This window comes from Aquarana catesbeiana, linkage group LG01, assembly GCF_042186555.1.
Source record: "Aquarana catesbeiana isolate 2022-GZ linkage group LG01, ASM4218655v1, whole genome shotgun sequence".
NCBI lineage: Eukaryota > Metazoa > Chordata > Amphibia > Anura > Ranidae > Aquarana > Aquarana catesbeiana.
This window is the reverse complement of record NC_133324.1, coordinates 541,640,081-541,655,654: the sequence shown is the minus strand read 5'-3', so window position 1 is coordinate 541,655,654 and position 15,574 is coordinate 541,640,081. Positions and strand designations below refer to the sequence as shown.

The window sequence follows — 15,574 nt, the reverse complement described above, 5'->3', positions numbered from 1 at the left end:
TAAGACGTCAACTTGAATTGTGTGATATATGTGTGGAGCGCTGCATAAAAAAGCACTATATGGGTACCTTAAATAAAAAAATAAATAAAAAATAAAAAAAAAATAGGGATAATTGTAGACATTCACACACACTTGCTCAGGTTGAACTCGATGGACTGGTGTCTTTATTCAACCTTACTAACTATGTAACTATGTATGTATATTTATCTATTTTTGGGTTGTTACGGTCTGGTCACATGATCTCCCCTGTGTCAGCCAGCGGTGGCTGCAGGAGAGAGGAAGGAGCATTGACAGGGTCACATTGAAGCCCCACTCCAAGCCTTACTAGCCATTGCCTGGAGTGGGGCTTCACCCATAGGCTTCAATGGGACTCTGTCAGTGCTGCTTCCTCTCCCCTGCAACCACCGCTGGCTGACACAAGGGAGCCAGATCACATGACCGGACTATAGTGGCCTGAATATAGGTAAGTATATACAGCACATGTTTATTACACTTGTTAGTTACAGTAGCATAGGAGGGGGAGGGGCATGTTAGGAGGGGGAGAGGACAATCATAAGGCTAGTTAGGTGAAAACTGGAATTCCACTTTAAGATTTGCATTTGCATGTGACTACGGGGGGGGGGGGGGGGGGTTCTTTAAAATTATTTTCTTCTATTGTTTATTTTAAATTAAAATTAAAAAAATTGATGCTGTCTCTTTATTTTTTTTTATCAATTTTGTTAATATCACAGGGGATTAACATCCTTTGTGATAGCATTGGCAGTGACAGGTACTTTTTACTGAGAGTTCTGGGGTCTGTTGAGAGAAGAAAGTTGGCAAACTTCTAAGCAAACCTCTAATTGGCTATATTTTTATGTGTATTTTAGCTAATTTAAATAACTTGTTCTTTATCTTAAAGGTGTGGCAACATATACGTGTAGTTCGGAAGGAGTGTGGAATACAAAAGGACCTGACTTAAGCAACTGCTCATCTCCATGGATCAGTCATATTGGGCAGAAGGTGAACTTTTTCTAAATGAGTTATATGTGAGATTAAAAAAAATGTAGAGACAGATTTTCAAAGCTTAAAGTAGAACTACAGCTAAGTTGGAGTATAGTTTACACTATAGTTAACGATGGCTCAGTTAGATCTCACTTTCTGGCATAGCCTCTATACTTAGGGACACACTTGAGTCAAATATAAAAGAGATCACCTCAGTGTAAAGACTTATTTCTGTGTGTAGAGTACTGTAAACTGTGTCAGTGATTCTACCACTTATTTTCCCCTAAAGTCCATTCCCACTGGCACTTTTAAATCTGCCTTAATAGATCTAATAAACATAGGTTAAGAAGGCAAGGTTTTGAGTATTTGGTGGTGGAGGACACAGATACTCTGGTCTTCCACCACCTCCCCAAAATACATAAAATGGGTAGCCCCATCCAGGGTGGGGGGTGAGGGGGGGCTGGCATTGGCTCACTCTTTGAAAGAATAGAGGAGTGAGAGCACATGCATTGTAGCCCCTGAGGACGTGCATACGCACAAAATGCGTTGGTTGGAGCCCTATTCGCTGACGTCACGCCGCCGACTCCTTGCTTGTGGAGCGGCGGCCATTGGAATAAGTGCTGGCCGCTTTTGTTGACACTTGTTTTTAACTTTATCCACGTGGTATTTATATGTGTATTTTAAACTATTACATGCTGCACTATATGCTGCATTTCTGGCTCCGGTTGGTGAGCTCTTTCCCCATCTGGACTGACATCTGGCAGTTCTGTGTACTGCGAGAACAGGAGGTTTAAGACCCCCAGAGAGGGCGTACTACACATATTGGCTAATTACCTTTTGGTGAGTGCATTATGGTGGGGGATTTGCACCACTGGGCGCATGAATTGAAACACACTTTTATTGGTTCATATTGTACTAAGCACTACGTAATTGAGAGTGTGAACACATTCAATTTTTGGAAAAGTGGACTAATTATATGGACTCACACCGTTAAGCACTTTAATTCGAGCACTTTACATGCGTTTATCTGTCTGTGTTGGAATAGGTCATTTACATAAGTGATCCATGTTTATGCTTATTTGTAAAACAACCCATTCAGTTTTAAATAGAAATGAAAAGCAAAACGCGCGGAAGGTTCCCATCCTGAAAAGTTTCTTTATTCATGGCTGCGGGACATTTTTGGTAAAGACGCGCCCTCATTCTCACATGTTATAGAGCGCGCACATCGCACTCCTCCTCGTCCACCTCCAGTGGGAGCCCCACCACGCTCCATCATAGCACGTATCCTCAACTTTCAAGATAAAGTGGCCATCCTACGCCTGGCACGTGAAAAGGGCCCGCTCACATTTAATGGCAATAATATTTCTGTTTATCCAGACTTTTCTGCTGAAGTTCAGCGCCAGCGGATCTCCTTCTCAGCAGTGAAGTCTAGATTGCGCACAGAAGGCCTCTCCTACACCATGCTCTTCCCTGCTAAATTGCGCATTATCCATGATGGTAGGGCTCTTTTCTATACCAACCCCAAGGAGGCCATGAAATGGCTGAACGATCAATATGGTGCAGCACATAGAAGCAGAAGAGACTGAGGGCACTCTTAACCTGTAAGGAAAGATCTACACCCTGCTATGCAAGCCACAGCGTCAACAGTCTGCATGTCTCTCCTTTGTAATGTTTTTTCCCTTTTTTTTTTTTTTTTGTTGTTCCTGATCTTCTATTTTACAATCCAACCTGCACTGCCACGATTTACATCGTATGGTAACTTGCGTACCGGAACAATCATACCAGAACAATCACCCGATCAAAGAAGGGAGAGAAGAAAAGGGAAAAGAGAAGAAGAGAATTTTTCAATTCATCTATCCTTCAACAGGACATGTCTACTAGAGGGGAAGGAACAGAAGTTTTTTATTTCTCTAACATCTCTCCTCGGTCAATAGTTGGGAGCCCCACCAGATCCCACGTTACCCCCCTACCAGCTTGTGGCGAGGCCACGGTACAGTTTTTTTTGACTTCCGCAGTTGCTAGTTAGGAAGGACTTCTAGTTTAGGGATCCAAAGCTTGCTATGTTTGGGATAGCTGAGCGGGGTGGGGGGCACAAACGTTTAAAGAAAAAGGTAGTTGGGGTTTTTTTTCAGGTTTTTTGTTTTTTGTTTTTTCCTTCCTTTTCTACTTTTTATGTTCTTTCTAACACACCTATACCATTTGCTAATGGAAAGTCATCAAAGGCATACTGGGTCATTGCATATAGGGGTTTATTAATACCTCTGTGGTCAGTTATATGCCTAATGTTTTTTTCTAAGGCAAAGAAGGGAAAATTTTCCTGGTCCATGTTACCTTATCGGCAGACCCACGCACTTTTTTGTCATGTGCTTGTGTGTGCTTCAGGTGGCACGGCCTATCTACTCATATTGATATCAATTCAGAGGTTTACTTATGCATCTTTATTACTTCATGTTTTATTATGGCACAGCCCCTCAGGATAGTCTCCTGGAACACTAGAGGCCTGAATGCACCTCAGAAAAGATCCTTGGTTTTATCTGTGTTAAAAAAATATCACCCTCACATTATTTGCCTCCAGGAGACTCACCTGACAGGTTCTAAAATAAGGGCTCTAAAACGCCCCTGGTTATCTAAGCTATATCATGCCACCCACACTAACTACTCAAGAGGTGTATCTATACTCCTGGCTAAATCCCTTCCAGCTGAGTTGATTAGCGTTAAAACAGACCCAGAGGGGAGGTATATTGTTCTTATATTACGAATTTCTACTATAATTTTTACATTGGTGAACATCTATGTTCCCCCTCCATTCTCAGTAGAAGTACTCTCTAAATTATCTCTGCAATTACTGAATAGGCCTTCGGGCCCCCTACTTTATATAGGGGATTTTAATGCAGTCCTGGACCCAACGGTGGATCGCCTGGGTGGGGGAGGCAGATCTTTTCCCTCATTTGTAGACTGGGCTCAGGTTCATGGTCTGACCGAGGTGTGGCGATGGAAACATCCGGATGAACGCCAATTTTCCTGCCATTCGGATTCCTTCCATACTATGTCTAGGCTAGATATGGCTTTTGCGTCGACGGAGACCCTTCCAGTTGTCTCCGCCGTCTCATACTTGCCCAGGGGGGTTTCCGATCATGCCCCCTTGTCTGTGTCCCTTCTCATCCTTCCAGGTTCGGGACCTGCTTTGTGGCGCCTGAACTCATACTGGCTGGAAGACGAGATAGTACAGGGTGAGTGCAGGATGAGTATTTCTAATTACTGGAAGCAAAATTTAAACAAAGTAGACCCCCCCACGGAGTGGGATGCATTTAAGTCCACGTTAAGAGGTACCTTTATGTCTATTACAGGTATTTTACGTAAAAATAATAAGATGCGCACTGAGGAATTAGAAAATGCTATGATAAGTGCGGAATCTGCTTATACCTCTAACCCTGTCTCTGACACTAGGGAGACATGGTTACAGTGCCGTAGGGAATATGAAATTCGTTTGCTAGATCTCACACAAAAACGCATGTTATATGTTTCACAAAAGTCGTTTGAATATGGTAATAAAGCAGGACGTCTCTTGGCATATTTGACCAAACCTGACCATACCCCCATTTCTATACCACGAATCCTGACTACTCAAGGTACGATCAGTGACAACCCAAGAGACATCCTAGACTCCTTTCTAAACTTTTACAGAAAATTGTACACTTCCAGGGTTGACTATGATGATTCCCAGTTGTCTGAATATCTGGCTGACATATCCCTTCCCTCCCTGTCAGATGAGGGACGGGACATGTTGGAGGAGCCTATCACGGTAGAGGAGATTGCAGCAGCTATCTCCCAAATGCCTGCACACAAAACCCCTGGACCTGATGGTTTCCCGACTGAATGGTATGCTAAGTTCAAGGACCTCCTATCCCCCTTCCTTCTCCGAACCTATAACAAAGCCCTAGAGGTTGGGATCCTTCCTCCATCAATGCGGGAAGCTTTGATAGTTCTTCTGCTGAAGCCCCGAAAGGACCCACTTCACTGTGAATCGTATCGTCCAATCTCGCTTATAAACGTAGACGTTAAGATTCTGGCCAAAATATTAGCAAATCGTTTAAATACTGTGGTCACATCCTTGGTTAACAGCGACCAGGGTGGATTTATCCCTGGCAGGTCTACCAGAATGAACATACGCAGACTGTTCCATAACTTGCAATATCCACATGACTGTCCTCCTACACGCGTCATCGTGTCCCTAGACACCTGTAAAGCATTTGACAGTGTGGAATGGCCGTACCTTTTTCAGGTGTTGCAGAAATATGGTTTTGGTCCCCGAGTGATAGAATGGATAAAAATTCTGTACACCTCCCCAACGGCTAGGATAAGGGTTAATTCATTTATTACTGACTCCTTCCCAATTACTAGGGGCACTCGACAGGGGTGCCCATTGTCGCCCCTGTTGTTTGCCCTGGCTATGGAGCCGCTTGCAGTTCGCATTCGCTCCTCCCCTATAATTAAAGGCCTCCCAATTGCAAATATAGAGGAGCGCATTTCTCTTTACGCAGATGATACACTGGTATACCTGGCAGATGCTGATGAGTCTCTGGGGGCGTTGCTGGAGGAGGTCAACACCTTTGGGGACTACTCTGGATTCCGAGTTAACTGGGATAAGTCCAGTCTTTTCCCTTTGGATGTAAATGACCCCCCTCGGGTACACCCGCACTCTAAGCTTCAGGTGGTGTCTTCTTTTAGATATCTTGGGGTGTTGGTTCAGGTTCCCTTATCTTTATATGCTACTAATAATCTTGACCCTTTGCTGACCCGCCTCCAGGAACAAACTAAACAATGGATGGATTTGCCGTTAGACCTCATGGGGAGGGCCAATATACTTAAAATGATTTATTTACCTAGACTGCTCTATATTCTCTCTAACTCCCCATGTAAAATATCCAAAGCTACTTTCAAACGTATAGATGTGATGTGTACTTCTTTCCTGTGGAGGGGCGGATCCCCCAAAGTGGCACTGGAGACCCTGAGATTGCCAGCTCATCTGGCAGGTCTAGCATTCCCTAACTTTTTCCTTTACTACATGGCATCTCAACTGGTGCATATACATGACTGGATGAACCCGGATCCAACTAATGCCTGTACAGCCACAGAGGGGGCTATCGCATCCTCCCATGAAACCTTACATAATATAATATATAGAGGCCAGGTCCCAGACCGTCCTGGAACCTCTCTACTCTCTATCTCCCTTTCACTGTTTAAATACATTATCACAAAAATATCGAAACATTCTTGGTTGAAATCCCCTAATAACCCCTTGTGGTTTAATCCCAATCTGCAAGAACTATACTCTTTTCCAGATGCCAATCGCTGGTATTCAAAGGGAGTTAAATATCTATGTCACTTATATACTACGCAGGGCTTTAAAACTTTCTCTCAGTTGAGTACAGACTTTGATCTACCAAAATCTCATTTATTTTATTATTATCAACTTAGACATGCCATACATACCCAATTTGGTACCCTAGATGATATTACTGATCTACCTCCACTGGAAAAACTACTTAGGCAACCAGAACCCTCTAAATTAGTTTCCACCTACTACGCAGCCTTAGTGACAGACTCTAACCCTAGGTTCCACAGAGCACAGGAGAGGTGGGAGACATTGGATATTGAGATGGTAAAAGACGATTGGACAGAATTTAGTGACACATATAAAACCTCTGTCATTTCCTCCCGAGACCGTATCATACAAGTTAAAATTTTTCATCAAACCCACCTCACTCCGGCCAGACTGCATAAAATGGGTCTCTTGCCATCAGCTGTCTGTTTCCGAGGCTGTGGCCAGGAGGCAGACTTTTTACATTGCTTCTGGTCGTGCCCGATAGTCAGTGACTTCTGGAAAGAAGTGGGCGCCTTTATTTCGACTGTACTGGACCTTCCTAATATAATTCACCCGAAGAACTGCTTGTTGGGAGTATTTGGAGATTTACATATACCATCACATGCCAAGAGACTGCTCCGTATTCTTTATTTTTATGTTAAAAAATCTATTCTACTGTCCTGGAAAGGTGTACAAACCTCTCTGAAGTCCCTCTGGTTAAAACTCATCAATGACTCTATTCCACTATACAAATTAACCTTTGAAATTCTTGAAAGAAATAAAACCTTTCAAAAAATTTGGGGGAAATGGTTGGATAGTCCACTAACTCTTTCCAAAAATTGAATACAATTGATCATTGATGGGCCGTGCCGCAGGGACCCCCAATACCAGGTCCATTAATATAGTTATGCTGTGTAAAAATGCATATATCTGACTGTTACGATTACTAATTTCTCAACTCTCTTGAAACGAAATGACATGCCTACTACGACTTGTGTGATCTGTCTACTAATTGAATATGGCTTGTGTATACTGAATGGATCAGATATCCAGGTGTGTTTTGTTTTTGTTTTTGTTTTTATTTTATTTTATTTGTGACTGTTTTGTGTTTGTTGGTTTGTGTTGAACCTAAAATCAATAAAAATATCTTTAAAAAAAAAAAAAGAAATGAAAAGCAAAACATTTTTGTATAAATATAAAACACTTTCATACCGCTTTTTGTCATTATGACCTTGAATCCCTTTCCCTTTGGGGAAGTCGTTATGACAAAACGTATCAGAGTTCAAAATTTGTTACATGTGCACATAACAATTTTGTGGTTAGGTGACTAAAACCTACCGCAAAGGATTGTGCGGGCAATGCTACTCTCCTGGCTAGCAGTTGTCACCCATCCTACATCATTAATTCCATACCTATAGAGGAATTTATTTGAGCATGTAGAAATTGTTTAACAGAGGAGGCTTTTTCAAAAGAGTGCGACATCCTTTATTATAGACCAGCACAGAAAAGTTACTTGAAATGGTACATTGAGGTTTGACAGTTGCTCATAGCAGAGAAAGGATTAATTTATTGTGTGGCGCTAGGAGGAAGAAGCAAAGGAACTAGAGGGATACATCTGTCACTACTTATTCCAGTGGGCTTTCTCTTATACAGTTCAGCTCTTTGAACGTACTTTGTACGTCCAAAGAGTGAACCTTTAATCACAGGCTGATGGCTGCAGTAGCGAGCAATGGGCTTTAAAGTGAAAGTGATGCAGCAGCTCCATAGCTTCCTACCACCTATATAGAGCTGGCTGCGCAGTCTCGTGTCCCCCCCCCCCCCACGCGCTGGTGTCCCGCTCTCCTCCCGTGATTCCTGGGCTGTCCAGTACTGACACCTGGGAACACATCCGCCAGCTGGGGGAGAGAGATTGCAGTGAGACTGAGGCAATTCTATGCCTCGATCTCACCTACAAACAATGAAACCGGAAGTGATGTCACTTCCAGTTTCATATGCACACTTTCCTGGCCAGTACAGCCTGGAGACACATTTAACCAACCCGGTCTGTGCTTAGTTAGATGGTGTGAAAGGCAGGGGAGACATTGGGGTCTATTAGACCCCTAATGTTTCCAAAAAAGAGGGTTTATTAACCGCCTGTGATAGCAATCACATAAAAAATTAACCATTTCAGCCCCGGAAGATTAGGCTGCTCAATGACTAGAGTACTTTTTACAATTTGGCACTGCTCTGCTTTAACTGGTAATTGCGCGGTTATGTAATGTTGTACCCACGAAATTTGCATCCTTTTTTTCCCACAAATAGAGCTTTCTTGGTATTGGTATGGTATTTGATTGATTGCAATTTTTTTTATTTTTTGCGATATAAATGGAAAAAGACTGACAATTTTGAAAAAAAATTGTATTTTCTACTTTTTGTTATAAGAAAAATCCAATAAACTCAATTTTAGTCATACATTTAGGCCAAAATGTATTCAGCCACATGTTTTTGTTAAGAAAAATGTCAATACGCGTATATTTATTGGTTTGCACAAAAAGTTATAGCGCCTACAAACTATGGTACACTTTCTGGAATTTACGGTGCTTTTAGTTTATGACTGCCTATCTCATTTCTTGAGAGCTAAAATGGCAGGGCAGTACAATCCCCTCCCCCAATGACCCCATTTTGGAAAGTAGACACCCCAAGGAAATTGCTAAGAGGCTTGTTGAGCCCATTGAATATTTTATTTTTTTGCCACAAGTGATTGAAAAATTACAAAAAAAAAAATACAAATTACACAAAGTTGTCACTAAATGATATATTGCTCACACATGCCATGGTTATATGTGGAATTACACCCCAAAATACATTCTGCTTGCTTCTCCTGAGTATGGGGACCTGAAAACCAAGCACTGCCTTCAGGATTTCTAAGAGCCCTTTCACACTGGGGCGGGGGCGTTGTCGGCGGTAAAGCGCCGCTATTTTAAGCAGCGCTTTACCGTCGGTATGCGGCTGCTAGCGGGGCGGTTTTACCCCCCTGCTAGCGGCCGAAAAAGGGTTAAAACCACCGCAAAGCGCCTCTGCAGAGGCGCTTTGCCGGCGGTATAGCCGCGCCGTCCCATTGATTTCAATGGGCAGGAGCGGTAAAGGAGCGTTATACACTCTGCTCCTTCACCGCTCCGAAGATGCTGCTGGCAGGACTTTTTTTACCGTCCTGCCAGCGCATCACTCCAGTGTGAAAGCCCTCGGGGCTTTCACACTGGAATTAAAGCAGCGGCTGTTTCGGGTCGGTTTGCAGGTGCTATTATTAGCGCAATAGCGCCTGCAAACCGCCCCAGTGTGGAAGGACCCTTAGGGTGTACATTTTTGATTTCACTCCTCACTACCTATCACAGTTTCGAAGGCCATAAAATGCCCAGATAGCACAACCCCCCCCCCCCAAATGACCCCAATTTGGAAAGTAGACACCTCAAGCTATTTGCTGAGATGCAAGTTGTCACTAAATTATATATTGCTCAAACATGTCATGAGCATATGTGGAATTACACCCCAAAATACATTCTGCTGCTTCTCCTGAGTACGGGGATGCCACATGTGTGAGACTTTTTGGGAGCCTAGCCGTGTACAGGACCCCAAAACCAAGCACCGCTTCCGGCTTTCTAAGGGTGTAAAATGGTGATTTCACTCCTCACTACCTATCACAGTTACGGAGACCCTGAAATGTTCATATAGCACAACCCCCCCCCAAATGACCCCATTTTGGAAAGTAGACACCCCAAGGTATTTGCTAAGAGGCATGGTGAGTATTTTGCAGCTCTCATTTGTTTTTGAAAATGAAGAAAGAAAAGAAAAAAATAATTTTTTTTCTTTTTTCAGTTTTCAAAACTTTGTGACAAAAAGCAAGATATTTTTGTCACAAAGTTTTAAAAATTGTCTTTTTGTCTACGTGACTAGCTTTTCCCTCGTAAACCATAAAGCTATATGTATGGCCTGTTGCCCTGTCACAGAGCTTATACATCTTGACCCCATATCTGGCACTCTTGCTGGGAAGATACTGTTTGATAGACAAGCGGCCGGAAACCTTAATCAGGGACTCATCAACGTAGATAACTGGATTGGGAGTAAACAAGGCTGCAAACTGTTGGTTAAAGTGGTATACGAGTGGCGGAATTTTGTAGGGCTGATCAAATCCAGGGTCACCCCGAGAACGTCAGAGTTCATTGTCGTTGAAGTGCATGAACCGGAAGATCTGCTTGTATCGTGTCCTGGTCATGGAGGCAGAGAACACGGGCATATGGTGAATTGGGTCAGTGGACCAATATGACCGCAACTCACTCTTTTTAGTTATGCCCATGAGGAGGGATAGGCCCAGGAAGGTCTTAAATTTGGAAACCGTAATAGGTCTCCAATCTCTGGCAAGGGTAAACTGGGGATTAGCATTGATGAATTGACCAGCATACAAATTGCTTTGGTCCACAATAGATCTATAGAGATCTTCGGTGAAAAACAGCGAATAAAAATCAAGTGACGTAAAATCAACTGTTTCCACCTGAATTCCGGGTTGGCCAGTGAATAGGGGATGTATAGGTGCTGCAGAAGTGGTGGGCTCCCAATTAGGATTGGCAATTGCCGCAGGAAGGGCACTATGGGCTCGACGGGCCAGTGTTTGTCTTCTTGGTGGCTGCAGGACACTACTCATGCTAGCCACCTCACCAGCTTGAACTGCACTTATGGGACTCGCCATGTCACCAAGTGTTATTGCAGTGCTGGATGTACGACCAGGATGTACTAGGCCGTTGGTGCTTGCCAGTTCACTAGAAGGATGAGCGGCTCTAGCACTGGCTCTCTGCTCCATACGAGAGCCCTGCATTTCTTGCACCTCAATGACAACAGCAGAAGAACAGGGTCGGGTATGCCTGACCTTGGCAGGGACCACTACTCCATCGCCAGAGCTATCTGTCAGGGTGACGCTGCTGTTTACCGTTTTGTATTCTGAGCCTGAATCTGATAGATGGGTGACTTCCTCTTCACTATCTGTCATGCTCAGAAACGTATAGGCCTCTTTACTACTGTATCTTCGATTTGCCATTTTGGGCTCTAAATTTACTGGTACAGACTCACAGGAAAGAGAGCTCCTGACTGTCAACGACTGCTTCATACACTGCAAAAACTGTTATGCCCTGTACACACGATCGAACATTGATCGGACATTCCGACAACAAAATCCATGGATTTTTTCCGATGGATGTTGGCTCAAACTTGTCTTGCATACACACGGCCGCACGACCGTGTGTACAGGGCATAAGCGTTCGCAGGGATCAGGCCTGTCTCTGGAAATGCTGCAGTTATGTGTTTAGTGTTTTTTGTAAGTGACAGTGATCAATTGATACTGCATTCGGGTGGGCTGGGCTGGGCAGAGGGGCTAAACGCAGGTGCTAGCAGGTATCTGGGCTGATCCCACGAACACTGCGTTTTTGGGAACCCTAAACTGCTGGGGGCGCTAGTATAGCTCTGTTCAGATCAGATATTGATCTGTTCAGACACTATACTACTAAGGGAGGTGTATGGTGCGTGCGTGGGTGTTGGCGCTACTGGCACTAATCTGACGCTGCCTGGGGCAACGCAGACCCTACCTGACACTAAAACCTGTCCGACAGAAAAAGTCAGACGGGAGCTTTTAAATCGTCTATTCCGATTGTGTGTATGCCTCATCGGACTTTTTTTTCGAAAATTCTGACGGACCTAGAAATGGAACATGTTCTAAATATTTCTGACGGAACCAATTCCTATCAGGAAAACCGCTAGTCTGTATGCTGTTCCAACGGACCAAAAACAACGCATGCTCTGAAGCAAGTACGAGACAGAAGCTAATGGCTACTGGCTATTGAACTTCCCTTTTCTAGTCCCGTCGTATGTCACCTCGTTCTGGACGGTCGGACTTTGGTGTGACCATGTGTATGCAAGACTGCTTGTGCGGAATTCCGTCGGAGTTCTGTCAGAGAAACCTTCGGAGTTTATTCTGACGGCAAAACCGGTCTTGTGTACGCGGCATAACTGATATCACCGCCAGGGGTGATCATGGGGTTAAACCTTTATTTAGGTACTATACAGCGGGTGCCCTGACGCTATTAAAAAAAAAAAATAGCTAACCAGCGTCACCCGTGACACTAATACAGTGATCGCTGGTGACAGGGGGTGATCAAGGGGTTAAACCTTTTATTAGTGGGGGTTAGTGGGGTCCCTAGTCCTATCTGGGCCTACCACTGAGTACCCTAACACTGATTTTTGTCACTAAGACACCAGTACAGTGATAAAAAAAATGAACACAGCACTGGGAGTGACAGGGAGTGAAGAGGTTAATTGGGGAGGTGATCAAGGGGTGATCGGGGGGTGACAAGTGTACCTATGTGTACTGGTGTTAGTGTAGTGTTGGTGCACTTACTCTGAGATGATTTCTCTGCTGTGTTTACACTTACACATACAGGGGAAGGATTTCATTCGGCATGACCGATCACCAGGTCCAGGCCAGAAATCATTGGCCTGGGCCTGGAGACCGATCGGTTCTGAAGCGAATCCAATCGTCACAGCCAAAGTATAGCTACGACGCTTCGCCCAGCCAGGCCAACCTGCCGCAGTGTAACTGTGGCGGCTGGTCCGAAACTGGTTAAAAAAAATGAAAAAGTAAAAAAAAAAAAATAATAATAATAAAAAATTCCCAAAACCCCAGTTGCCCTCCACACCGGCGCAAACGTAAGCCCAGGGTGCGTACGTGTATGTAAACCGCAGTCGCACCACACATGTGACATATCACCGCGAACATCAGACTGAGAACAATAATTCTAGCACAAGAGCTCCTAGTTAAAGTGGAGGGCCACCCTAAAAGAAAAAATTACATTAACATTCCTAAAAAATATATAAAAAAAAAAAATTGAGAAAAATTTTTTTTTTACTCACCAGAAACCCCTGTTGCTAGGCAGTCTTCCTAATCTGCCTCTTCCTATTCCGCGGCGCTGTTTCTTCAATTCCTCCTCCTCAGCGAGCGGCCCCGCTGTCTTCTGGGACATGTGTGTGTCCCAGGAAACAACGGGGCCATTCACAAAGCGCCGTGCGGCTCGTGCATGCGCAGTAGGAAATGGGCAGTGAAGCCGCAAGGCTCCACTGCCTGTTTCCCTTATTTAGGATGGTGGCGCCGGCATCGGTGGATCGGCCTCGGGAGGCCGACATCGCGGGCTCACTGGACTGGTAAGTGTCCTTATTAAAAGTCAGCAACTACAGTGTTTGTAGCTGTTGACTTAAAAAAAAAAAAAATGGCCGGAACACCCCTTAAACTCTAAATAATGCGTCGCCTATGGTGATTTTTGGGCACCATAGTTTTTGCTGGTGCACGCAATTTTAAAACATGGAATGTTAGGTATCCATTTACTCAATGCAACTTCATCTTTTATATTTTAACCAAAAATGGATATTGGGTGTAATGGGTGTGATTTTGCACTAAAATTAATTCTTTTCTTATTATTTCTGGAAAATTTGCATTTAAAAAACAGTTGCGCAAATATCACGTGAAACAAAAATTTGCAACCATCGCCTTTTTATTCTAAAGGGCCTCTGCGTTTAGAAAATATATAATGTTCTGGGGATTTATGTAATTTTATTGCCAAAGATTTGGAGTTTTACATGTATGTGACAAAGAAATAAAATTGCTCTGGAGCTGAATTGGATATATTTGACATCATTAGAAGGAATATGCCTATTCTTTAATTGGATAAAAGCCTGTATTCAGTTCTTAGTAGGGGCTGCAGGTTTTCAAGCCAAAGGGCTTCCATATTAAGGTCCAAGCTACTTTACCTCTACTACTCCTAGGAGCACATGGTTGTCCTGTCCTGGTTCTTTTTGGTGTTGGGTGAACTGCTGCAAATACTGTAGATTACATTTGGTCACTAAATCATTTGTTTCTTTTTCCACTAGAGAGAGTTTTAGAATTAAAACATTAACCACTTGCCACCCGCAACGCACTGCGGGCAAACAGCTGCTTTAGGCAAAGTGACGTTCCCCCACTTCTGGGTTTATATTGCAAAAAACCCAGTGGTGATGAAATACCATCAAAAGAAAGCTCTAGTTGTGTGAAAAAAACTATATACATTTTGTTTGGGTACACCGTTGCATGATAGCACAATTACCAGTTAAAATAGCGCAGAACCAAATAGCAAAACATGGCCTGGTCATTTAAAATCTTCCAGGGCTCAAGTGGTTAAATTAATTGTGGGTCCTGTTTTGTTATTTATCTGATGCATTGTTTTTCTTGTCCTCAACAGTACATAGGAAGTAAAAAACGCTTGTTGAGAACCCAAATAGGAGAACAAAGTTGTGATTCTTTAACCACTTCAATACAGGGCACTTTTACCCCCTTCCTGCCCAGACCACTTTTAAGCTTTCAGTACTGACACACTTTTAATGACAATTACTTAGTCATTCACAAACAATGAGAAATAAACAGATGCAAAGTATTTCTCCCTCAGCGCTCATGCAAAAAAAATATGATAAATAAAAATATATATAGCTGCTACTATAAAAATGTAAACTGTAAATATGTTAAAAAAAACAAAGTCTTTTAAACATTAGCAGCGCTTAAGAAGTTCATATGTGAAATAAAATACAACTAAAGATGAAAAGTTCCACTTGTGTCTTAATTGTGTACAGCAGGGTGTGGGGTGGTAGCTGATCCGTTTATAAAGAATGTTGAACACCAACTCTCTGCTGATCAAAATCCCAGATAAATCCTTCACCACATTGCTTTTATGGGAATCTCCTATAGGTAATTCACTTACCAGAAGGTGATGGGTTAACAGCGTGCCTTTCACTGGTTTAATATCGACTGACTTATTTCACTCATCTGGAATGGATCCGTGAATGGATATTTGGATAGCTGTCTTTTTGCGAAATAAGTGAAAAATGAGCGTACTTTCTTTTAGTTTCTATTATAAAATTTTGCAAATAAGTAATTTTTGTTCATAAATGTGGGCCAGATATATACTGCTACATATCTTTGGTAAAAATAACCCAAATTAGTGGATATTATTTAGTCAGCGTGAAAGTTATAGAGTCTACAAGCGATGGTGCCAATCACTGAAAATTGATCACACCTGATGTACTAACAGCTTATCTAATTTCTTGAGGCCCTGAAATGTCAGGACAGTACAAATACCCCCCAAATGACCCCTTTTTGGAAAGTAGACAGTCCAAGGTATTTAGTAA

The 15,574-nt window shown here is 43.0% G+C and overlaps 1 protein-coding gene across 13 annotated transcripts in view; it reads left to right on the top strand.

The window, feature by feature from the left end:
- Positions 1-15,574, top strand: part of ADGRL3 (adhesion G protein-coupled receptor L3) — a 1,522,275-nt gene that overhangs the window by 655,482 nt on the left and 851,219 nt on the right. For all 13 annotated transcript variants that reach the window (XM_073595048.1, XM_073595046.1, XM_073595028.1 and 10 more), the window contains one exon: positions 899-999. In XM_073595048.1, the coding sequence (XP_073451149.1) occupies positions 899-999 (101 nt within the window). The remainder of the gene's footprint in view (positions 1-898; positions 1,000-15,574) is intronic.